The sequence below is a fragment of the Harpia harpyja genome, chromosome 3 (genome assembly GCF_026419915.1).
Source record: "Harpia harpyja isolate bHarHar1 chromosome 3, bHarHar1 primary haplotype, whole genome shotgun sequence".
NCBI lineage: Eukaryota > Metazoa > Chordata > Aves > Accipitriformes > Accipitridae > Harpia > Harpia harpyja.
Window position 1 is genome coordinate 54,579,558 of NC_068942.1, and position 25,482 is coordinate 54,605,039.

General features: G+C 36.0%; 1 protein-coding gene across 15 annotated transcripts in view; it reads right to left on the reverse strand.

Moving 5' to 3' along the window:
- RALGAPA1 (Ral GTPase activating protein catalytic subunit alpha 1) overlaps nt 1-25,482 on the reverse strand; it is a 135,020-nt gene that overhangs the window by 14,412 nt on the left and 95,126 nt on the right. For all 15 annotated transcript variants that reach the window (XR_008234504.1, XM_052782628.1, XM_052782626.1 and 12 more), the window contains 2 exons: nt 18,828-18,986; nt 16,842-16,969 (listed from right to left, as the gene is read on the reverse strand). Coding sequence is in view for 14 of the 15 variants with exons in the window: in XM_052782628.1 (XP_052638588.1) it covers nt 16,842-16,969; nt 18,828-18,986 (287 nt within the window). In the remaining variant the exon portion in view is untranslated. The remainder of the gene's footprint in view (nt 1-16,841; nt 16,970-18,827; nt 18,987-25,482) is intronic.

Consider the following 25,482-nt stretch of genomic DNA (forward strand, 5'->3'; position numbering starts at 1 on the left):
TCATGCCTAGCACCAGGTCTCCATAAGTGTCCACAAAACAATCCCCCCTCAAACTCTCCCCTTTGCTATGATGTTTATCGAAAAAGAAACAAGGAAAACATCTTGGAAGACTTAAGTCCGTTGCTGTGTAGGTCACATAACTATTTGTGCTGTCTACTATTGTTTCACATTTCCCTGAATTTTTTATCTGCCTTAATTTGTTGTCTTCAGTTTTATATTTGGCTTTTTTACTTCTGGGGGACAAACAACATGTGTCTTGTGCTGTACTCCATCTCAGTATAATGAGACTGTGGTCTATGCTAAGGATATATATGTGCCACAGTAATACAAGCAAAACAGCTCTCCTGCTCGCATCTAAATAAAATGCATTACAATAAATCTATCTAGTATTTTGCAGTTCAAGAATAGTGGATACATGATTACTATGTTACAATCATCCAGGGAATACTAATCCTAAAATGTCATTAATCTGAGGCAGAGAAAAAAAATGAAGAAAAAGCAGTTTCAACATTGAGTAAAATTTCCAAGACTTTAATTAAGGATATGGCACTTCACAATTCTGTAATCTAACTATTACTAGAGCATCTAAGTGCTAGATTCACAAAAGGGCTGGAGAAGAAATCCTTGTGCCTGCTCCAAAGACCATTTGATAACAAACGCTTCCTGAGCAGGGACTGGGATCCAGGGACTCTCCCCTCCCAGGAAAGTACCGTAACCATTAGGCTACACCGATGAGCATGTACTTGCCCTGTGATTCAGGGGAGATCTTATTTTATGAAACAAAGAGCAATTTCAGCAATGAACAGAAGTCCCAATGGTTAGAACAGTCTTGTAAGAGGCAGGAGATGGGGCCTCAAAATTGGAAACTGCTCTCTCATTTCCTGGCTGATTGATATAACTAGGGAGTTAGTTATCTCCTGTTGTGTTTGTGTGGGCTCTAATCCAGTGAGTAGACCTTCAAAACTCTTAGCATTGCTGCCTTGCAGGTCAGATGAGCAAAGAAATACCTACCTACTCATTGGATAAAGAGAGGCATGACCTGGGCATTTGGCTGTTCAGGATACGGCAAGGACTTAGGCAGCTCTAGTGTGTGCTGATGCGGGCAGATCTCCAGGGAAGGGTGGCACTGAAAGCTTTAGATACCGGTGAACTTCAGAGGTATCCAAGGCTAGGCATTTGCTGCGTGGAGATTCTTAGCACCTATATTTTGGACTCAGGCACCTATAAGGCCAGTTGGGAGGAACTTGGGTCAGATCAAAAGAGTAGTTATATGCCTAAATGCTCTCAAGACTTTTGGAAAAAAATACAGAAAATGTTTTATAGGACAGATTTCCTCAGCAGCTTCTGGAGGGAAGGATTATGCAGGGGAACCTACTCAGTGACAGAAACTTTAAAAAGGGCTGAAGAGATGCACAGTTCATTAATACACTAAAACAGTGATGGAAATATTTGTAATGTTAGATCAACATTTCATTTGTTCAACAAAATTTAAAAGGAATGCATTTGTGAAGTACCTAAAGTCATCAATGGCAGAAACCGTATTTTTCCAAAAGTCAAAAGAAAGTATTTATCACTTCAGATACCACAATAAAATGTTATGCCTCAGCTTCCATTTTAGTAGATGACTTCAAGATGACGTCTGGACGATTTAAAATGCATCAAGATCACTACAGTTCAGGAAATACCCTAGAACTATGAAGTTCCAAGTTGCAAACTCAACAATGCTTCAGGCATTCCTACACCCCTACCGATGGGCTGGTCAAATCCAGTAGACTGATAATGCAACTTTTTTTTCTTTTTTAGGAAAAGAAAAAATGTCAGAATTATAACAAAAGGACTCCCTTTGTGAAAGGGAGTAAAAACGTGGGCTTTTCACTCAATTTTTTTCCATCACTGTGCCTCTCATTCAGAAAAACTGAACAAAAATTGAAATAAGACACTTCCATGAAAGTTTTATTCATAAATCTTCCCTCCTGATGCTTATGTATTTATATATATGTGCATACTGGTGTAGTATATCACAATATAACTGTATATTGGAATATGTGATCACAATACTGATGGTATGTAGTACCTGAGATTCTATGATTCCAGTGCTAGGAAAAAGAGGAGGTTTTGATGATTGCCTAGAAATACCTCTTAGAAAAAAGCCAGAGAACGCATTTCTAAATAGCAAGATGGACTTTTTCAGGTTAAATTATAAACTACTGTCAGAAATACATGTACAGCTGCATCCCTGGCAGTTCCAACTGTTAGCAAAATCATCTAAGAAGTCAATATATATTGATATGATTGTGGAGTGTATGACTTTGTCAGCCAGGCATTTGGAAAATAATTTAGACAAGCAGAAACCAAAGCACTGCTCCATCCTTAACTGTAAAATGAAAATCCCCCACCCAGAGATACTTGCTGTAAAAACATAACAAATACAGGCTAGGACCAAGGTTTTACAGAAGCTGAAAGGAAAAGTTAGCCATAGCAGAATTTGACTTCCTTCTAAAGGAAGACAGGACAAAACCCACACATCACAGAAATGGAAGTTTTTTCTGGGAAATCTCACTCTGAAAGAAGAGATTGTGCAGTGGTTGTCAAAGCAGCTGAACTCATACTGAGTCACAGCAATTTGTACTCTTTGTTGGCTGTTAGAATTAAGGATGTAAGTCGGGCTGCTATTGATCCAGTGTTGGAAGCCCTGCAACTAGCTGCGTTTTGTATGTAGGTGGGTGATCAGTATCAAGTGGCCACACGGAGAGGAACAGTTAAAGTTCTCTTATATTCTGAAAAGTGACTCTGCAGAAGTGGCATCACGGTGCTCCCTATTTATTGCATTTCAGTGACTTCCACATCTAGTTTGCCCAGTATACAAATAAAGAGATCTTTTTTTTCCAGCTGCAACTTCTGTTTACTTAATTCAACTTGATATCTCAATGTCAGCCTGGGTTCTTTTCTGTTTCTTAAATACTGCCAATATTGAAAATGGCATATAAATATTTTGTTCTGTGCATCTGTTTACACAGCTATTCTGTAAATGAAAGCAGCTTCTGCATATGCAATTGGAACTTAGCCACAGCACTGATGATTCATAAAGCAGAATTCAGTTCATTCTCCTCATATCTGATGCAAGTTATTTAGGTGAAAGAGAAGAAAAAAAAAATTACTATGCTTGACACTACTAAACAGGTGAAAGAATTAAAAATTTTATAGTCTTCTAAGGTGATTTTTTTCTCTACTGAAGCCATATTTTCAATACTAGTGACAGCACTTTTGCAGTAAAATGTAACAATATATTTTCTTACTCATAAAAACGGAACATAAAACTCGGAGGAATCAAAGTTATATTTTAGAAGTAAACTTTTATGTTGCATTTTGTGAAAACATTTTAAAACTGCAGAATGGACGCAGTGTTAATTATCCCAAATCACTGATTTTAGAAAGTAATGTATATGTGACAGTCTACTAATTAATGTAGATATATCATTAAAAAATGAAAATAAATATGAAAAATAAGTAACAGGCTAAGCCTGTGGAATTTAAGCAAACATAAAATGTAATATCTAGCATCTTTAATAAAAATCTTTTTCAACACAAGTTGTAACTGCAGAAGGTCTTTCTGAGGCAATTTCTGAGGTATATTTCTCCATGAATAAGGGAATATATAATAGATAAATCCATACAAATTAACCCCATCATTCCAGATCTTGCAATTTGTTTCCAAAGCATATAGTTGCATCAATCTTTAAATGAATATAAAGAAAATTACTTTTCATTTTTTACACTACTGAAAAGTTGAATAAATCTGTGATAAATTAAAAGTTATCGGGCAAATTATAACAACACATACTTTTGCCATTTAGAGGCCTATTTCTTTAAGAGTAATAATCGTACAGCTAAAGGAGATTACTTTCAGTATATCTACCCTATGGTTAAATGGTTAAAAGTCCTGCAAGGTTAGCACAGGCTAGATAAAGTCACAGCCACCAAGTGTTTCCAAGTCAATGCTATTGCTTTCTGCCTAGTTTACCACCACAGTATATATTGAAAGGCATTGACTTTATCTGAATTATATATATTATATATATAATATATATATATTCTTATATATAAGAATCTTCATTTTTTGCAGTGTGAGCACTTTCAAAATTGCTAAATTACTGCAAGAAATTGTAACTGATGCTTACATTTTCATTGGAAAACCCAATACATTTAACATTCTGCAACACTGTCCTTCTAGGAAAATCCTTGATATATTGTTTATTTTTATGTTGTTCCATCAGATCTTACAGCTAACTAAATTCTTCAGTGGTTTATAACATCATCTAGGAAGAAAAAGCTGTGATTCATCAGTGCAGACAAAGCTGGGCTTTAATCCATTCCTATAACCATATTGCCAAGTCTATATTGTTTACATTGCGTCTCAATTAAGAGACAGGCAGGACACCTGGTACTTCTTTATCTAAGTCCCACGGGCTGCCAGATGACTCAAAATCCATAACAGGTGCTAAGGCAGTGTGAGTGTAGCACCATTAACACAAGCTGGAATTGGATAAAATTTGGACTATGCTTAACCACTTAAAACACTCAATTATGAAATGAAAAATGTAACCACTCTGCACCAAGCTCCTTTACAAAAGGCACTTCTAAAGATATGCAGAATCAAAGTGCAAGTGTAATGGACTTAACATAAATTTTAATTTTAGTATAAATATTCTCCAGAATTAAACTATATAAAAGCCAGCTATAGAAAGAAGTTGTATAACCATATACAAACATATACTTACTGAACTGAATGAATTCTAATTCTGATCATCTGCTTAGCCAGCAAAAATGAAAAAAACTGATGCTCAGACTTCTAGCAATTTCAAAGTTAAGGGAAAAAAAATCTGAATTAACAATACTTATTGAATTCTTCAACTCTGTAGAACCCAGAAGTTATTTTATTTTGAAGGACTTTGGCAAATGAAAGCATCTTATGGAAGGATTTTAAAAACAGCAAGGTTCAAGTGAAAAACTATATGATAAAAGATACTCCTTTGCACCAAAACATCCCACTGCAGATCTCTTTTCAGCACTTTTTCAGCTAAGGTGACTGAACTAAGCATTAAGCTTAGACACTGACAGACACACCTCATGAGAGAAAAAATGAGTATCAGAAATTTTACAGTGGACAATTACTTAAGAACTATCTGTATCTAAATGTGCAGTAATCCAATTAAGTTTCTATTTAATATTGTAATTATCAAGAACACAATATAGTGATTTTATTACCAGAGTAAGCAGTAACAAAGTACAGTAAACTGTCATTTAAGACAGTGTCATAGTATCTATGATAAGCAGCATATTGGCTTAAACTAATGCACTATATGCCTCTAGGGAACGACAGGCTCAGAGACTGGGTTTTAACATCAGAATCTACCCATTAATCTTGACTTAAATATAATCTACTCTGCAGTAAGAGGAAGAATGGGCATTCAATGAATTATCTGTTTGAAATATAGCAGGAGCATATTAATACAAACATATAGTAGAAAGTCTCAGTTTCGGTACCATGTATTGTGTATCGTTGGTTTTACAAACCCTGAACTGCATTTTAGCATGAAATTAAAAAGATAGTACGATCAAATGCTAGCAGTATTGGAAGGACGAATACCTCAACACTGTAACAGACCGCTCCTTAACTTTACTGGCTGTGTGGTTAGAAGACTAGTGACAGTGTTTACAAATACCCCACTCCTCCATGTTTTAGTAACAGGCTACCGAGGTGAAAACAAAACAGTGAAGGAAGCGGTGCCGAAGCCCTTACGCGGGCAGAATTCCTACTCCAACTTCCAGGGAGGATTTGTCTTACTAACGTATCCAAGACGGGAATCGATGACCCTACAAGGTACGTTGTGCTAATTGTTTTGAAGCCCGTTACAGCTGCCGCTGCTTCGGGCCCTCTCTGGAGCGATGCTCCTGCCGGCAGAGAGAACAGCTCGCGGGCAGCCACTCACCTGGCAGCAGCGGGTCTGCAGGAGGCGGCAGGGGAGGCACGGGGCCAACGGGCCGCGGGACTGAAGTTTATTAAGGGTGCCGCACCAAATGTGCCAACCAGAGATGTTAAAGGTGTTGCAGTCATCACTTCAGCCCACAAACAATGTGGAATAGTATAGGCCAGGGGGAACTGCAGCCCCACATACTAACTCCTGGTTTTGGGAGAGGGATTTATCCCCACCCTGACACTCAGCATTACAGCAGTTTTAACTCAAGTAATTAAGCTTGATGAGTGTAAAAATACAGAAGCAGAACTGGCTCTTTGCTCTCTGGTATCAGCATGAATGCTCAAGCCCACTCTTCATACATTCAAATGTTTAAATTTCTGTCTTAAATACTTTCTCTCTGCATATATGGACATATTTATTGATGAGAGAAACAGTAAGGAAAATGCCTTTCACGAAGACATCGCTACAAACTGTAAAATTACACAAATATGAACTTATATTAACACTAAATATTGTCCAGCAAAAAGACTGCACATAAAGACACGTATTAATTTGCAATTCCACACTACACAGTAACAAAGAAAACTTCTCACATGAGAAATTTCATCATTAATTCCAATCTGTACTTTAATAAACTTTACGACTACCTTTCTTTTTTTCTTTCATAGTTGAAGAGAATGTTTTTTCTTTACCCGGGGTTGCTGCAGTACCGGTATGAAATAATCTACTTATAAGTCTCTTCAGAGGGCAGTAAAGTCGATTTTAAAAATGATTTTTAAAACTCGAAGACAGGCTTCTTCTATTTAAATGAAGAAAACAAGTATTAATTTTCAATTACTTCCCTCTTTCTTTATTTTGAAGGGCAATTAGTAAAGCAGCCCCTTCGTCCTCCTCCCTAGTGCTGTCAAGCTGTTGAGAGCAGTTTGCAGCACTACAATGGTACTATTGTGAACACAGCCTGGGCTTCCTTCCCACAGAGAGTTAAACGGGCAGTTCCTGCTGCCCATGATTGGTGTCCAGTGAAACAATACTTAAGAGCCAGGTTTTATCAGTTCCACGCCAAAGAAGTGAAGCCAGGGAACCCAAGCCTTCATATCATGCTGAACCATATGCCAACCCTGCTGGCCCCAAAGGTTTATCACTAAGAATCAGGATCCATCATGTCCCCTGTGAAATTTCACTTCACATACCTTCTGTGAAATGCATGGCTTTGCTGAAAACTGACCTTTTTCCACAATTGGCAAGAACAGATGGATGGTAACTAGGGTTTGGCAAGCAGAAATTAAAAGATTTTCTAATAGCTTGCATTCTTCTATGTTTGGGAGGAGAAGCATTCAGGAGATAGATATATTTGTGATCAACAGATCTATTCAGGTGCAGTTAATCAGCAATTAAACTATTAATGTCTAGAAAGTATATTGAGATTAATTTGATTGGTCAGGCTATGATTAGGACTCATGTCCTTTGGACTACCATATGGTAATTCCAATTACTGTAATACTAATTTTTAATCCTTGCTTTATGTTAGTTTATTCCGTTCTTCTATTAAGTATGTGGCACATGCAGAATAAACTATATACACACATACATCCTTTTTTGTTATAATTTTGACCTGTTTAATTTGTGAATATTGTTACATGAAGTATATTCCATCTCCAGCTAGATGTTTCCACATACTGACAGGTATTATATATAACCTCTTTTTTCAGTAACTGAGATACAGACCTGTAGGAGAACAAAGACAACCAATGTGCTAGTTTCTATTAATTTTTTTTTTTTTTTTTTTTTTTGGTACCTATCATCTTCTAATCCCCCTGTTGGCACTGGAAAGCATGTCCCAACTGTCTTGATTACCATATGCAGAATGATGCAGAAACAGTTTGCCAATATCTTATTCAACTCACCCGAAAACATCATTCTATCTCACAGACATTACTGTTTGTCAGTTTTGCTTGTTACAAATAATCTCCCACATTTCCCACCAATTTAAATATTAGAATCAACCATACACAATGGTATATACTTATTCTTTATATATACACAGCTTTTAGTGTCTTAACATACAAATCTTTCAAGTTGCTTGCAAGTCACTTATCTGTTATTAGAGGTGAATTTATGACTAGAAAAGGATCAAATCAATAAACAATGCTGTCTTTTGTGACATAAAAATAGGGCTTAAGTAGTTAAAAAACATTTCTTTCTTTAAATCTTAGAAATGTCAGGAAAAATTGTTTAATCTTCCCTGCTTTTATTCACATACTTCTGAGAGCTATCAAAGAAACCTGTATGAATTTTAACACCTTAAGGGGGCAAGAGTCTTAACATTTTAACAAAGGGCTTTTGTTATCCAAAATGTTTAATTAATTAATAAGGTTAAGTAGGTATTAACAAAAACCCTGTCATTTTGTGTTATGTACAAAGCAATCAACTCTGTGTAAGATTGAACTAGTTTATCTTTTCCATTGCAGTTTAAGGACTCCCAGCCTTCTCCCTGCAAATATTTGTTTAAAAGAGGGATCTATACACAACTGAAACACATTTTATAATGAAAGAGCAATTGCTCTACTAAATTCCAGCTTACAACATACAAAAATTTCCTACCTTAAAAAGATGCAGTAACAAAGAACTCCCCTCCCTCAAGCGATCTGTACTGACAGATCCAAATTCAGAAGTTCTAGGAGACTGATAAAGTACTGCACTGCTTTTCAGGGTAGCCCAGTGACATCCTTTTATTCTAAAACAGAATGCCACCAGCATAAGCCTGCCCATATTTTATACAGAAATCAGTGGAACCAATACCCCCCTCTTCAGATGGGTAAATTCGATTTATGAAAGAATGTAGAAGTAAAAGAACCTAGAATATATTTTTCTTAACAGCAGATTTGAGTCTCCCCCATAATTGTCTACAACATCAACAGAGCACTCAGCTTTTTGTAAGTGCAATTATTAGTAGAAAATTGTATTACTAGAGTCAATCAGTTTTGTCTGATTTGATATTTTGCTTTTTTACCACTTTCAAGAGTCTTATGCATTTCATTAGGGAAGAGTAACTACTAAATAAAGCTGTGCTACTAATTAAAAAACAAGTTATAGATATCTTGTGATGATAACATTATTACCCTTAAACCCATGTGCTTACACTATACCTCTTTAACAGGTGCTCCCAGCATCCTAGTTCATATCTGCAGACAGCCCATAAGAAGAGCTAGAGACAGAAGAGCTCCCTGGGGTAGAGAAGGCAGGTTCTGTGGAATAAGAAGCAGGGCAATTACTGAAGAAAATATGTTTACCTGAACACGTACAAATCCAGAACTGCTGCTAAAGAAAAGTATATATGTGTGTTTTGCAAAAAACCTCACAGACTATATACATGAAAATATACTACATTACAACATAGCTTTCAAGCCTCACACTTGAATTTATTCCTCATATTAAAAATGCATAAAAACCAATTGAAATGATGTGCATGTCTACATGAAAATGCAGTAAAAACAGCAGCTTGGTACACACATCTGCAAGTATTTCTCCAGCAGTTATCTCAAGTGTCTATATGACAAACACTAAGGCAAGAGTTTAAAAACCTATCACAAATGTTGGTTCAATCAGTTGTCTCTAGTGGCTAAAATCAAAGGCATTTAAAGCAATGCTTTGGAATTATTCATTACAAAACAATCCTATTCTTTCAACAGGTAACTAATAAACGATGGCTGAGAACAGGCTTGCACTACCCCTGAGGTCCAATTGTTACTCAGAACACTGCCTACTTTTGCTCCCTGGTGTTGCATTTTAACTCTAATTGCATGATCAAGCCAATAAATTGGACTCAGGGGACAAAAAAACCTTACAAAAATACCTACCCTGACAAAACCAGAGGTTGCAAGAAAATGCACTTCAAACAGGAGTGAGGCAAGACCAGACAAGCGAAGGAGAGGTATCAAGGCTTGAAAGACAGTCATTAATACTGACAGATTACTGTAATTCCGGCTGTCAAGGTGATCGATTTAAACAGCATATGCCAATCAATACTCTCCTCATTTACTGAGCAGCATGAGATATATAGTTAGGTAAGATGTCCCTAAGACAGGATTTCAAACCATACTTAACGAACATAAATAGCACAATTTATGCTTTGGAATCTTAGCTGTTTTTTCATTTGGCCTTTTTTTAATTGGGCAAACTTCAGTGGGATGTTATCCATAGAAAAGTTACTTTAGATGATTCTATTACACCACATTGCCATCACGTATACAATTCCTTTACGTGAGATATTTCAAACTGTACCAATTTTCCATATAACATATTAAAATACTAATCTGGAGCATGAACATTCTTAAATGCAACAGTTGTTTAAGTACTGTGCATTTTTCTTTTTTTTTTTGCACTAGTGGTTTGCCATTCTGAGTACTTTAGCCATCTCTGGTTTACAAGAAACCAAATCTTCCTGGTATTTCCCCTGGAATTTTCCTTACAACAGTCTCTTATTGTTCAAATATACTTGTGACATCAGAGGAAAAAACATTAATTGGATGTATTAGTTCAGGGGAAAAGTTCTATAAAGATAATAAAAATAGCTATTGCTGTCATTGCATACCTACAAGTAGACACACACACACACACGTGCGTGACTCTATATAGAGATATAAAACTTTCCTCTTATATTTAAGTCTTCTTGTAATGCACAGAGAAACTGTTACACGATTCCTTGAAACTGAAATACCTCAACAGTCCATTAAAACAATCAGATACTTATAAATGCCTTGGAGGTCTTCAGTATTTCATGTTATACCATTATATGCAGGCATTTAATTAATCACACTTTGAATTATTAAAAGATCAAGTGAGTTGTCAGCAGAAGTAGGATTTGGGAGAACAGCAAAACTGAGCAAGTCAAAGTACAGGAAAGACTGAACATCATATTCTCTATCTTATGATTCTTGCTTGAACTTGGAAAACAATTTCCGTTGCTAAACAGTAAAATAGACTTCAGAAATAACTCTATTTTCTTCTGGAAAAAACAGCAGGGGTCATATGATGAACTCATCCATGGCTCTTACTTGAACTCATATCAGATAAGGCTACAATGGTATGATTCAGGGAAGGGATAAGTATTCACTGAAATCCTGAAATTTTCAATTATTAGTTGTAAAGCATATAGAGTAGTATCTAAAAAGTGTACCAATCATTATTTTTAATGTCTGTTTCTTCTCACTTGCGATGACAGAAAAATCAGTAACAGGTATGTTAAAACTGCATTAAATGTCCCATGTCAAAATTGTATTGCCAGAAATGTAGCAAAGTTTGCTGAGAATCTTGTCATATGGTAGTTCAAAAAAATTCTAAACCAGAACATATTAGAAGAGCAATTATAATGGCATGGATTATTCCTTTCACTATACCCAAATTAATCAGTGGCACTGTGAAAAATGAATTCATAATATATATTTAAGGAGAGAGAGAGCGCCCCTTATGCCTTTTCCATTTGATACACAGTTATCATTGATGCAGTATCGCTGTATTCATTTTTTTCTTACAGATGCTCATGCATCTATAAGATAGAAAAATTATTGGACTTAGAGGAAATGAAACTGGCATTGCCAAAATCAGTGCTTTCCAGCTTTAATTTCTAAGTTTCTGTATTAGTGAGAAATCTCCAAAATCTTCACAAATTCCAGTTTGAAAATGTAAATCAAACAAATATTCTTAATTAAATGAGACAAATATGGCCAGAGAATCTGAAGAATAATACTCTTTACTCACTAGAAGTCATTAATAATGAGCGCTTTCTTTCTAAAGATAAGCTTTCCAATGTCTGCAATTCTATCTTGAAGCAGACAACGATGGTCAAGCAGGCACAACAAACAGCAACACTACCAGTTCCAATAAAACCCTTTCTTGGGGCAGTTGTGTATCACATCAAGCAAGAAAGCTTCTTCTGAGCTATGAGGTTTTAATACAGAGGAAACTTTTAATAAACCACTCAAATACATTATTTTATTCATAAAGAATTTACGGTCTTGTCAGATACCATATGGGGTTAATATCTTCCCTTCTCTGGAAGACAGCTGTCTAAAAAGGTTAGCTACAATACATCAAGTACCAACTGCTTAGGAATACAATGTCAAAACAAGATAGGGGGATGTAGATTTTCCAGTTTTGATAAAAAAAGATTAATTTAGCCAATCTTTTAGATTAAGATTTATTTTGTAATATTTTGTAGACAGAATAATTAAAACAACATTATATTTTTGCTATTTAAATTAATCTGTTTCATATGACCAAAAAAAAAGGAATCCCAAAAAAGAAATTCTTGGCATTAGGTCAAAGACTTCATAGATTATTATAAAGAATTGAAAATTATGCTATGATGATTATGGATAAAACAGCCATCTATATTCCAGGTATTCTAAAATTTCAACAAATTTCAGGTTTAAAAGATGCTAAATAGGTTTTCTTACTGTGTGTCTAGCTACATATTAGGTAGCATCCTTTGGGAGTGGAATACTAGATAAGGCAGAAAGCATGGTGTCCGAGTTGCACTATCTGACGTGCAGATAGTTTGGAATAGTTGTTAACACTCCAAAATTTGTGGACAATGTGCAAAAAGTAACATTAGTTGTTTCACAATTGGAATTTCACTCCCACAAGGTTTCTAGTATTTTTCCTGTTTTGTTGCAATAATTTTAACAACTGGAGGTGCCTACTACACCAAGGAAAGAACATTATCTTGGTGTACCTCTTGGCATCTGGCTAACATCTGTTGTTTATCCAGGAAGTTCGAGTAAAATTTTATATCAAGCCACTCTTTCTGTTGTTCAAAATATTTAGTATTGATCTATTTCCTACACACGGTAGATTCTGAATTCAGAATGTGACAAAGCGCTTGCTCTGAGATGCAAGCTGTGAATAAAACTATTCCTATCAGGAATCTCAATGCAAATTAGTAAATAAAGAGTATTTAACAATGCCCTAAATATTGGCTTCCTTATTCTACATCATAGTGAAAACAATTGTTCTCAACATTCAGTCCTGTTATTACACCTGCAGTTATGAGTCTTAAGAAGTTTTCCTAGCATACATGCAGCTGGAGTGTATTCAGGAGATAAGCATGTACTTCTTAAGACAAGGACAAATGCAATGAGAAGAAGAAACACATCAACTATGAGATAGAGAAGGGGTACTGCTGCTTCATTAGCAACAGAGTACAAGTATTTTGTCTGTGTCACCTGCTACTGTGTGCATGTATGCCGCCCATTGTTAAGGGGCTACTGTTACAAGAAAGCCAGGCCACCAAAAGATAGTGAGGGACTGCAGAATCCTTGAAGGGGAAACTAAAGCAAATTCCACAAATCAATGCAGAAACTCCACCCAAAATGGCAATATTCTCTTCACGCAGCTGCAGCAATGAATATGTCAAGCATCAAGTTAAAGCAGGATACCTGCCATACGTGACTGATGTTTGCTGATAAATTTAGTAAATTTTTCATCTTAAAATACTACAGTACGCAAACATATCATTATAGTATTCTGAGCAAAGAATAAAAACACAGAGCAGATGAAAACTTTAAAAATCATTAACAAAATCAAATCTTAAAAGTGTTTTGCTATCTAAGTTTGCTATCAGAAGTGTCAAAATAATGTCAGAAAGAGGAAGGTGATTGACAGAATATGTCAAGCTCAGAAAGCTACTTCAGACGGTACAATACGTGCCTAAAGTCAGGGCAGACTATAAAAGGGAGATGAGCAGAATTTCCTGTATCCATGCAACCATTATTATACTATTCACACGTACTACCCATTGCCGCATCGTGATTAACAGACTAGCGCAATAAGGGAAAAGTTGCAATCAAGTTACATGAAGAGGACTGAATATCCCTGCTGATTACAAATGACAGCTGATTTTTTCAGTCAGGTCTGCACTTAGAAAATGCACTAACTCAGAGTTCAGATAAGCCCTCCTTGGAAGTAGGAGGGCCAAACTCAGTGCCACTTTCTTCACATCCCATACACAAGCAAATCAACACAGTCCTAGTTTAAGAGTTCACTGTGATCCATCACCACAAAGATCCACAATGTGACGTTGTAAATATTCCTCAAAAATAGGTAAGCACAGACCTACATATAATATCATCAACTCCACATTGAGTCAAAAGGTGCCCACCAAGTATTACACAGCACAGTGAAATGAACCACACACCTGCAGGCATAGAGACATCCGTACACTGATGCTGGCTTTCAAATTAAGTATTTCTGCTGGCCTACTGCAGTAAAAGGAGAGCTAATACAGAAGTGTAGGGCTTGAAATGTGTTCTGGTTGACAGAAGTCTCAAGTATTATTGTTCCCTCAAGATCCACATTCAACTGAATTTCTACTAACCATCATCAAAGTTCCTAATAAACTAACACTGCTCCATATGAGAAATGAGATATTCCCAAATAAGTAAACAAAGATTAATTTCAAGCAGATCACTTCAGAATTCTCTTTCACTGACACCATTACAGTCCTGGACACGTGGGAAGCCTTGATTATCAGCTTCACTTTTCCAGCTGGGTCTCTGGTTTTGGTGTACCTTCTAAAAAATAGCTTTTCTGTTCCTTTTTTCTTCCCTCTTTGAATGTAGTGTTTTTACCACTCTGAGCCGTCTTTTTCTTTGCTCCAGCAACACTCCAACGCAAGGAAAGACTACCTTGATCAATAAGTCCTGTCTTCCACGAAAGACATTAAGTCTGGCAGGGTCTCCAGAAAAGCTATTTAACCACAGACCACAAAATACTCCTGCCCCCATGCCCTTCAGTCCACAACAAACTTAAAAGCCAATAGTGAACTGCTACAGCCATAGCTAAAATATGTCAGAGGAAAAACGTGGGAGACGCTAAAGACAATCCTTGACGTCTTCAATTCCCCTCTATTGCAGGAACATAATTAGATTCAATTCCCAAATATTCCTAGTTAACAGACCACGCCCATGTTACAGGAAACATCCACCAGTCTTTGCCATTCTTGTACGAGGGAAATTCCTTGTTGACCTCAAATCTGGCTGTGGGTTGAACACCAAGAGCATGTCCACGACGTTTTTAATCAAGAGTTATTTAAACCACTGAGAGCTAGGCAAACTTTGAAGTTTAACATTTTTTTGCTGTTCTCCACTGACACAACTGACTCCACCATAGCCTAATTCAAGCCAGGGAAGTTTGTAGAGATTTTTCTAATTTCACGCCAAGCAAACAGCTTTTAAAGAACTGCCCACACCCCCATTTTAATTTTTAAAGTATTACACAAAACACTGATTATAAGATACTCCAAGCCAGGTGGAAGAAGAATTCCACCAACTACTTAAAGCCACCCTTTAACATCAGTACTCAATCAACTGGTGCTTCATAAGCCTACCAAGTGATGATATGAAACCCATCAACCAATACTATCTCATATTAAATATACGTAATGCTTTCCAGTTATCACACTAACCATATTAGGAGACAAATATCAACATTTTAATGGAGGCCACATTATGTCATAAATGACATGCAGTGCTTCAATGCATATAAAAAGTACAATTTGGAGAACTCAAAAGTGAATGTGCAATATACAGCTCTTAGGAACTGGCCAATTCCTAGACATTGAGCTGGCAAGCTATGTCCAAGGAATTTATTACAACCTCCATATTCTGTAAAGAAGTTTAAACATAGAAGTTTGTGGGGTTTTTAGTACCAAAAGTTTCCTGTTTTAAAGTAAATTGTTTTCCAATTGCTCATCACTATACATCAATATAATGCTATAAGCCATCACTTTTCATAGTATAATGATGATAATATATTTTAAATCCTTTGATTAAGCCACTTGAGTAATGACAAAAAGATCGGACCTTTCCAAACATAAAAATACAATGAATCAACATCTGTCGTCTACAGAAATGGCACAAACGTCATTTAATGTGATCACATCAAACAACATCCATCATTCATCTGTAAATCCACTTCATCATATCTAATCCAAAACTCTTAAGTATTAACAGTCAGCCGTAGAAAAAACCCCAGTATTTTAGCAACAATCTATCACATGAGAAATACAAGTATCTACAGCTTGGGTGGCAATTAAGCACAGAATTTCTTTTGATCAAAATGTAAACTTACCTTTCAATTTATGAAATTAAAAAATAGTATGTTCTTGTTGATTTAACTAACAGGTATATAACAAAACTCAGTCTTAAGAAGGGGAGAGGTATAAGTGACTGACTTACCTTATGTTTTTTAATTTCTGGTTGGTAAATCTATTCTTCCAAGAGCAACACTTTCAGAAAACTACAATTTCAGTTCCAACAACAACAACAAAGAGATAACCTTTTCTGACATCTTTACAAAGACACTAACATCATTTTGACAGCAACTTTGTATTCTGAACTGAATAACAAAATCTGTATGACAAAAATGTAACAAATTTCTCATCTTGAAGGAAAGCAGCATTCATATCCTTCTTGGAACTAGATTAATACTGCATAAATACTTACTATCTTTAAGGAAAGAAAGATTATTAACACCATGACATTGCTATTTTAGAAAGTCTACTCACAAAATGGTCATTAAAATAATTTTGCTAACAAAAAGTGGTAAGTACATGTTATAAAACATTAGAAACAGGCAATTTTTCAGCACTGCATCTATTCTTCACTTAACTAAAAAAAGCTGGTCTTCACCTGAATACTATTCTATGGGTGTAAGTTTCCTAAAGGCACCATCACCATTAAAAAAAAAAAAAAATTCCCTGTATTAATCTGACAAAAATATAAGATGACAGAAAACATGAAGATCATATCTGTAGAACTGCAAGGGAATGTATATGCCTTGGAAACCATTTGAGTGAAAGGATACAAGTTTTGGTATAATGGGATTAATGATTTCAATGCACGGCTTGCATTTATAGCTGTTGCACGAACCATAATAGGAAGAATTTTTCCATTCACAATAGCACCATCAAAGAGAGGACCAAAAAATGGAACCTGAATAAAAAATTAAGAAATTCAACATAAAGCAAGATCTTAGCTATAACTATTAGCAATCAACATTAACAATAGAGCACTCAAATATATCTTTTTTTTTTTTCCTCCTCATTGCTAGATAATCAGACCAGTTATTGTGCTCCATGACAGACTTTTTCTCTTGTAGAAATATACAGCCATATAACTGCTTGATATCCTTGGTAACAGATAACACAGCATTTGAAGAAAATTAAGCAACCATTTGAATTCTATGTCTCATCAAAGCTTATTGCCAACATTTGCTGCCAAAATCCTAGGAACAGTCATGCATATGATGTTTATGAGGTTGAAAGGCTAGATGACAATATTGTAGGTGGTAGTAAGCAAAAGGAATAATTACTCAAATTTAAAAATAATATTTATCATGGCTTTAGATATAACATGTCCATAAGGACCAACTCAATGTGCAACTGTCATACAGTTACTGGTAGACTGACCCTCACTTTCCATTTTCTTTTCTTCTTCTATCTGTTCTTCTTCCTTTCTATGATATCTGTACAAATGGATTGTAAGCACTTTACTGGAGGAATCTGTGGTGAAAGTTTGGCCTCTTTGAACCTTAAGTGTAAAGCCTTATTTGTGAGATCAATAGAAAACCTTGATGTTTAGTACAGGTAGCAGCCAAAAGGTTTACAGAACAGATGGATCTTATGTTTTGGCATTACATTTTTCCCTAATCAATCATCATTTTGCAATTAAAAAGAAAAAGAAATTAAAGCATGTGAAGAGCAAAGTTTGTGCATCAGGTCAGCAAAGGGAGCAGAGTGTACACTAAATTATTCTTCCTGCTAAGATGCAACCAATGCTGGAAAAGAATTTTAGGTCCCTGTATTATTTTTTGCCATCAGTCATTTAATGTAGTTTTGAGAATACTGAAATCTGATGGAAGGCACTTCTTTTTTCACATACAAGGACCTCTTGTCAGACTAAAAACAATCCCTGCTCTCAGCAGTTTTCTTTTTCCTTCTTAACCTGCACACTCCCAGTAATACAACTCTCTGTACTTAAAGTAGTAAAAGAAAGAATATACTTATTAATTGAAAACATAAGTAACCCAGTAATAACAAGACCATGTACTGGGTATCATTTCATGCCTATCATCAGATAGAGGCAATCAGATTTCTGTCATACCTCATTTATTAATATTAGTGCTTCTAGAAAAAAATTTAATATTTAAAATATAGACATTCGTGGCAAGTGACATCACATGCAGAAATTATGCAGTACAAACAGTCATGACTACTTTTACTTAGTCAGTGTTCGCTACCCTAAACCACTGTTTTAAGAACAGGGACAGCACACACATTTGAGGAGCAGTCATTAGAAAGAGTCTGTGTTCATATGCCTAAGAGCTGAATGGTCTTGCTTTGCTGAATTAATCTCCAAATTCTTGTGTGGAGTCAAGGAGAAAGCGAAAACTAGCTTTGAGAAGAAGAAAGGGGAATATGACATGGATGAAGAAAGCTGGAGCAGGCTATTATTCAACTACCAGAGTCACATAACAAATTTGATAAAAAAAGTTTGCCAAGTTTACCTTAATATTTAAATGATTACACAGAATATTCTAGCTTTGTTCCCAGTTTATGATGTTAGCAGATATGCTTGACAGGGTCAGGCCTTTACAATTTCAAGTTACTGATTTTACTATGCATTGTACTCATTGAGCTCTTCCTCTTCCTCCTACCACCACTGCAACTGTCAATGTTAAAGACACATTGCCTTGTTGGATCAATCTATTATACCAAAACCTCAGATTCTAAACAAAATGCAGTTCATATTAAACATACAAAGGAAATGCAAAAGAAAAAAACCCCCTTACCTCAGGCTTTTTCATGATCTGGATACTGAACATATGGTTTTTCATGGGATAGATAACTATAAGAACATCACCAAATTCAGTTGGAATTATTCCTCTTCTATAATCTCGAGTATGCTCTGACCAGACAATGTGTACTTCATCATTTCCTAAATGTCTCAGCTGGAAAAGCAGGGATAAAACCCCATCAGTTTAAATATATTCTATAGCCATACAGCTATACTAAATGCTCGTATTTCAAAAGGACAAACCCACTAAAAAGAAATGAAGAAAAATGAATAAAATAACCAAATTACACTATAGTTCTCTCACAATTTCAATGACAGTATTAGTTCACAGTATTGGTTTGTGCTATAGATTTTTATACATTGGTACCAACGTCTATTTAAATTAACAGATATGTCAATATCTGTTTTCTACTGAAAGCTAAAATCTTGTTGGTATTATCTCAAGAATGCAGAGTGATTCAATCTGATTTACTAAAATGCTTTCAAGATTACCATCACCAACAGGCAGTGAATTATTAAATTCTATACGAACTTTTAAAGTATATGAATGAACATCTGTTTAAAAGCTACATATCTGAGCAGTCTTTAACCTCATCATTCTAGCCAAATTCTAACCTTGCTACTACAAACAAAAAGCTTTTAAAGTAGAATAGCTACTGCATTTTCCATAGCCCCCAGATTAACTAAACTAAATGCTAATTTCCCACGAAACCTGTATAACTTTGTAAAAATAACACCCCACCCCCAAAAAACTCCAAATGGCTCTTGATTTGGCTCAGAATGGCCAGATGTGTTCCTCGAAATCCATGCTGTACCTCAGTTGTAATCATACAACCAGATTAAAGAATATCTTGAACACTTTGGAATTATCTGCACTGAAGCTCCAAAATGTTCCTTCTGCTAAACATTACCATCTGATAAACAAGTGTTAACATCATGGAGAGAGGCTTTACATACAGTGATCAAATACATTCAGATTATTAAAAGTGAGTTTCTTTCCAGTAAGGGTGATTTCTGAAAATTCAAGCTGGAATCTCATTTTTTCTTCCTTGTGCATCACCAGTTACAGCTGACAATTGCCTTCACCCACAGTTTTCAGTTTGTTTACACAGCTTTAGGTAGGTAGAATTTGTCAAACAATCGCCTTGATGTTATTCAAAGGACAGCACGGTGAACTGCTGTTAACAGGTAACATGCAGATACTAATCTGAGCACTTACAAGAAGTTATAAAAGGTATAAAAAGGCAGCAATTTTCTGTACTCATTTTCAGAACGTAACTGCACTTTAAATAAAAGCAAAACATATACACAGTCATCAGAGAAATTTCATTGCAAGTATTCACTTGTTTATATTACAAAACCTCCTGGAATGCTACCTTCATCTTATCTGAAGGCTTATACCCGTTGTCAGCAGCAGACTTTAGAAAGAAAAAAAAAAAAAAGAAAAAAAAAAGAAAAAAAAAGAAAAAAAAAAAGAAGCTGCTTCTGCTGTTCTCTGCTAGCTTTAAATTGCATCAGACTGAAAAACAGGGTTGCACTTCTATAAGAAAATTATTTTCTTCAGTGTTGGACTGGACAAAGGACAGATGGCATCAATACCCTACATCTTGTCTGATGCTCAACAAGTCATTTATTTTGCCTGGACCAGATCATACATACATCTAATCTACAATGACTGCAGTTCCTTTGAAGTGAGCTCTTCTTGCCTCTTTTGTAGATGGCTCAATTATTTTGGACAACACTTAGTTAGGGATGCTCCTGTGCCAACTGTAAACCCAGCCCAACAAAAGAATTGGTTATAACAACATTCACTATGCTGAGTTTTATTTGACTAGATTAGAACAAAACCAGGCAGCAACCTGAATGATGTGCAACACGCAAACACCAGCTGCAGAAACCTTGGATGACACTGAACAATGATGAATGTTGTAAAAGACAACTAACTGTGGAATTGTTCTGAGGGCCTGAACCTCTCCTACCTTCCTCGGTGAAGTGATAAACTATCTGCTGAAATATGACAATGATAGAAGGGTATGAGGGCCTGACGGGCCCGCACTTAGAAGCAAGTGAAGAGCTCAGGGAGGATGAGGCTGCCTAACCAAAGAGAAAACAAGAGGCAAATCAGTTTAGATATGAAATCTTGTGGAACGTGAAAAAACTACACGATCCTAGATTGAGGGAGAGACATCTGGTGCACTGACTGAACTGAACTCATTGAACTGACTGCCAAAAAGCAGAACTAGGACTGATACATCCATCGCTGCACTGTGCCGTTCCTAATTCAGCAATATTGAACTATTTACTAGAAGAATTAGCCCTCCTTTATTTACCATCTTTGGACTCAAAGACGACAAACTCATACACTGTTAGAAAGAAGGACGGTGACAGTATACATGCCAAATAAATGACTTTAAAATCCATAACAGAGAGAGTTTAGATAGTGCAGCTTCTTGAGGGCATCACTGCCTCTGAATTTCATTTATTGAAGGTTGCCCCCATGCACCTGTTACTGATACCTGGAATAATCAGACAGGACATCAGCTGCTGCACTTCTGTGAAAGCTACCCAGATGGAGCATCACTACTGATGCACGTTTTCACATCAGATTGACACAGATTTTGGTGTGATAAAAGTGTATTGTGTGGTTATTTCAGGAGGACGACTACTGACAAGGGACATATTTTTGGATGACAAGTGTACTGAAGCCATTAGTGACTTTTCTCTCCAATTTCAAAGTTTGCTTTATACCCCTCATAGAGGTGTAAGGATACATTCCAGGCTAAAAGCACTAACTTCATCAGAGGAAAAGGAAAATGAATCAGATTATTCCAAGGAGTTCCAAGTCCTGTCAGGTGTATTTCATCTCATGATTACTACCAAGAATGATTTGGCAAAGATCCAGTTTGAGTAAAGTGTAGAATGGCATCTCTGTGACATATAATGGATTGAGAGTCAAAATCAGTTGGTGCACGTAGGTGGATGATGGTATAAGCTGTGAATGGTGGTTTATAACAAGATGTAAGGTACTGAAGATCAAAAATATGATCAATGCTTCGTTTCCTTTATAGGAGGTGGAAGACTGACAAAAATAATAGACAAGTAAACAAGACTGGGTGTTGCTGATTTAATCTTTATTTGGAGAATAATTAAGTTCTGGATAAGTCATTCTGTTCCTTTTTCAAGAGCAGATCAGAAGAAGCTCTGACACTAACATAGTGCTCCTTATTGCTTCTTTCAGATGTCCTCACCTTGGTCAGCAAGCAAAGCTTATGAGAAAGCTTGAATGCTGGTAACTTGACTCATCAACAACACTTGATTCATGGAAGAGATCCAATACCTGAAATTGCCTTGAAAAGCTTTCCAAGGTCTGCTAGGTTTTGTATAAACTTTTTAGAAAGAAGAAATTCAGTTTTTCTTCTTCATTTTTCAGTTCCTTATTGAAGGAGCTTGAAATTGAGCAGTGCTCCATGACAAAGCTCTCCTGCAAGCACAGCAAACATTTGGAGAATCCATCATTCACTGTAATTATTACACCACAGGAGAGCCAGAGCCTGACCTCTTTCAACTTTAATCTGGATTCTTTATGGCTTTGTATTGAATTGGAAGCATCCCAGAATTCAGTGTCCTGGACACAAGTGGGACTAAGAGACTGAGCTACAACCACCTCCGCTCACTGAAACCTAAAGAACAGACAGCAACATGGTTTCCCAAGAAGAAGGTGCGGTCCCAATATCATCTAACAGAACCAGATTTGGTGCACACAGAATGTGCAGGTGCCAAGACTGAAATCTGCGTCAATAGTTACTCAAAACTTACCACCACTTGTGTAAGCCACTACATCTTCACACTTATTTCCTGACCTTGTCCTCCTAAATTTACAACTTTGCATGTGCATACATCACAGCAAGCAAAACAAGTGCAAATCCCTATTACAGATGTAAGGCACAACAGTAATATAAATAATAAAGATCTCTAAAATAATGTTATACTTCACGTAACCAGTAATACACTATAGCTGAAACACCTGGAACTATAGGTTACACACCAATATCCTAAAACGCTAAATACTGCATAAATGCAGATCAAACTGCTCTAGAGACTTTATTATTATCTAAGCATAAGGCAAGACACAAAATGGAGATGGACAAATGCAAAGGAACTGTAAAAAGGCATTAAAGATTAGAAAAATGTCTTTCATAGCAGCATTCTCCAAGAATGAAAGTGTCAAGGCCAGTGAAAGGAAGGTTCAGCAATCAAAACAACAGTTTAGGATATAGTTGATAAATTTTAACTGTGTGTATGGAAAGGCTATGTTGCAAGAAGTGTTACACAGAAAAAAGAACTGAGTCTTAAGCACAGACTGAATGTAAGAATCCAGAAAGTGGACCAAATTAAAGATGATTTCAGGCTATGGGCACAAGTGACAGGCACAATGGTCATGTTATCCATGGTGATCCAGAAAGGTGGCAATGAGAAAGAGATTAAGAGCTCTGTTTTAGCCATTTTAAACCTGAGCTGTCGGGAAGACAGCCCTGAGGAGATGTCAGACACAAACAGATTTTTTTAGGCTTCCTTTGAAACTCTACTCCATTAAAACAAATATATAAAAATGACCGACTGTTAGGTTACCTGAAATTTCAAATTTAACTCAAAATACTTTAAAATATTCTTACTCTATAGCCATCATCATGTGTCAGCTCTCCTAATACATTTATGTTAACTGAATACAAAAGAAACGTGAAATAAATATAACCAGGAGGGATGATCAAATCTAATTTTGATACATTAGTGTCATATGCTGTACATGTTACAATAGCAGCCAGACTTAATACTAAGCTGCAGGCTATACTGAAATTTCCAAATGGCAGATTGTTCTAAGTGATACCAAGTATAATTGAAGTAATAAACGATAGTAAAAGCAAAGCACACTGTCAGGAAGAATTTAAGTATTTACTTTTTAAAATTAAATGAGTTAGGTTTGGAAAGGCAAGACAAGTGAAATAATGCAGGGCTCAATTTACAGAAAATTCCTTTTATTTATCTGTTGCATTAACCCTTGAACTCTTGCCAAAATTACTATAATTTCTAATACCCACTTACCTAAAGGAGGGAGAAAAAAGGCTATTATATTTTCTTATGATACAACAGCTAGCCCCAACTTTTTTCTTCTTCAAAAATGAAAGTGTTCATTGTAAAAAGAACAGAAGGAGCAGAAACATCCAAAGTAATGGCATAATGCAGCTACTTTTGCCCATTAAATGTAAGCAGCACTGCTGTCTACAGCATATGTACCCTCTAGTTGAATTTTTCACAAAACTTTGTTTCAACAACTATAGTGTGTTTAAGTTTTTTTTTTTTAAAGCAACGTGTATTTAATTATAACTCCAAAAAAATATTGTGCTGATAATTTACATTTATAAACCTTCGAGTTCCCCATACATGCCAATACTACAATAAAAAAAACTAGCTATAAATACTGGGAGCTATCTTTTATGTGGTTACGACGATGTCACACATAATCTAGAATCATGTAATACACCCAAAGCCCAAAATGAATTAGTATTCCAATCATTAACAACATTACTACTTCTTATTTACGTATCTTGTGTATAATATTCTCACCTACAATGCCTTCAGTCCTGTATCAGGCTAAGGAAGGAGGAGCTAGATAGGTGATAAGCTGTAGGGGCACACACATAAGCTTTCTCACTCTCTGAACCGAGAGTCTTCACCAGTTTCATTTAATCCCGATATTGCCTTTGCAAATTTGTTCTTGTAAGGGTAGTGTAAATAGTTTTTACTCTAACCTTTAATTTTAAGAAAAACAAAATGGATTGCATTATGAGCATTAAATCTTTAATTTACTATTTGCAAATTAAATACCTATTTTATATATGCATTTCAACGTTAAGTTTCTTTACACATTCAGAAGATTTTCACCTGTTCTCCCTGAATTCATGTCTTTTCTTGCTGTTGTTCATGTCTTCAGAAACAAATGCTTCAGAGGTATCCAAGGCACTTAAAAGTTTTATTTACTAATCTGTAAGACTGATGGAAAATAAGTTTAAAATTGGCTTAGCCTCTGAAACAGCAGAATCTTGATTTTGCAGTGGCTCGACTGGCAGGAAGAAGTTTTGTTTTAATTTAATTTAATTTCCATTTATAAGATGAACCTATCATGCACCTCTAGGCACATTTACAATATAAAAACCAGCAGCAGTTCTAAGCCAACTACTGCAAGTTTGCTTGTTTTTCTCCCATTGAATGAAACAGACAAAGAAAGCACATGAAAGACCTGTAGAGAAGCTCAAAACTCAAGTTTCTCTGGAGGTCATGAACAGTACATGCACTCAGAACAATTACAACTGTTAGCACACACATGGCTCTTAAATGATTTTGAGGTCCCCTATAGTGTGTATGAGCTGGACAGCATCTCATAAAACACATTCCTTTTGCTGATGTATTCAGTCTAAGCAGCAGGAGTAGTTGCAGAACTAGTAAAAGAATTAAGCCTGCTTTCCTACTTATGTCTCCTGATACCACTTGCTGGTTTCTCCCAAGATGAAAACTTCAGTTGATGCTTTTCTCAAGTTTGGGATGACTTTCATAGCATCTTTCTCTGGTGCTCGTTCCTTGATGTCTAATGCTTC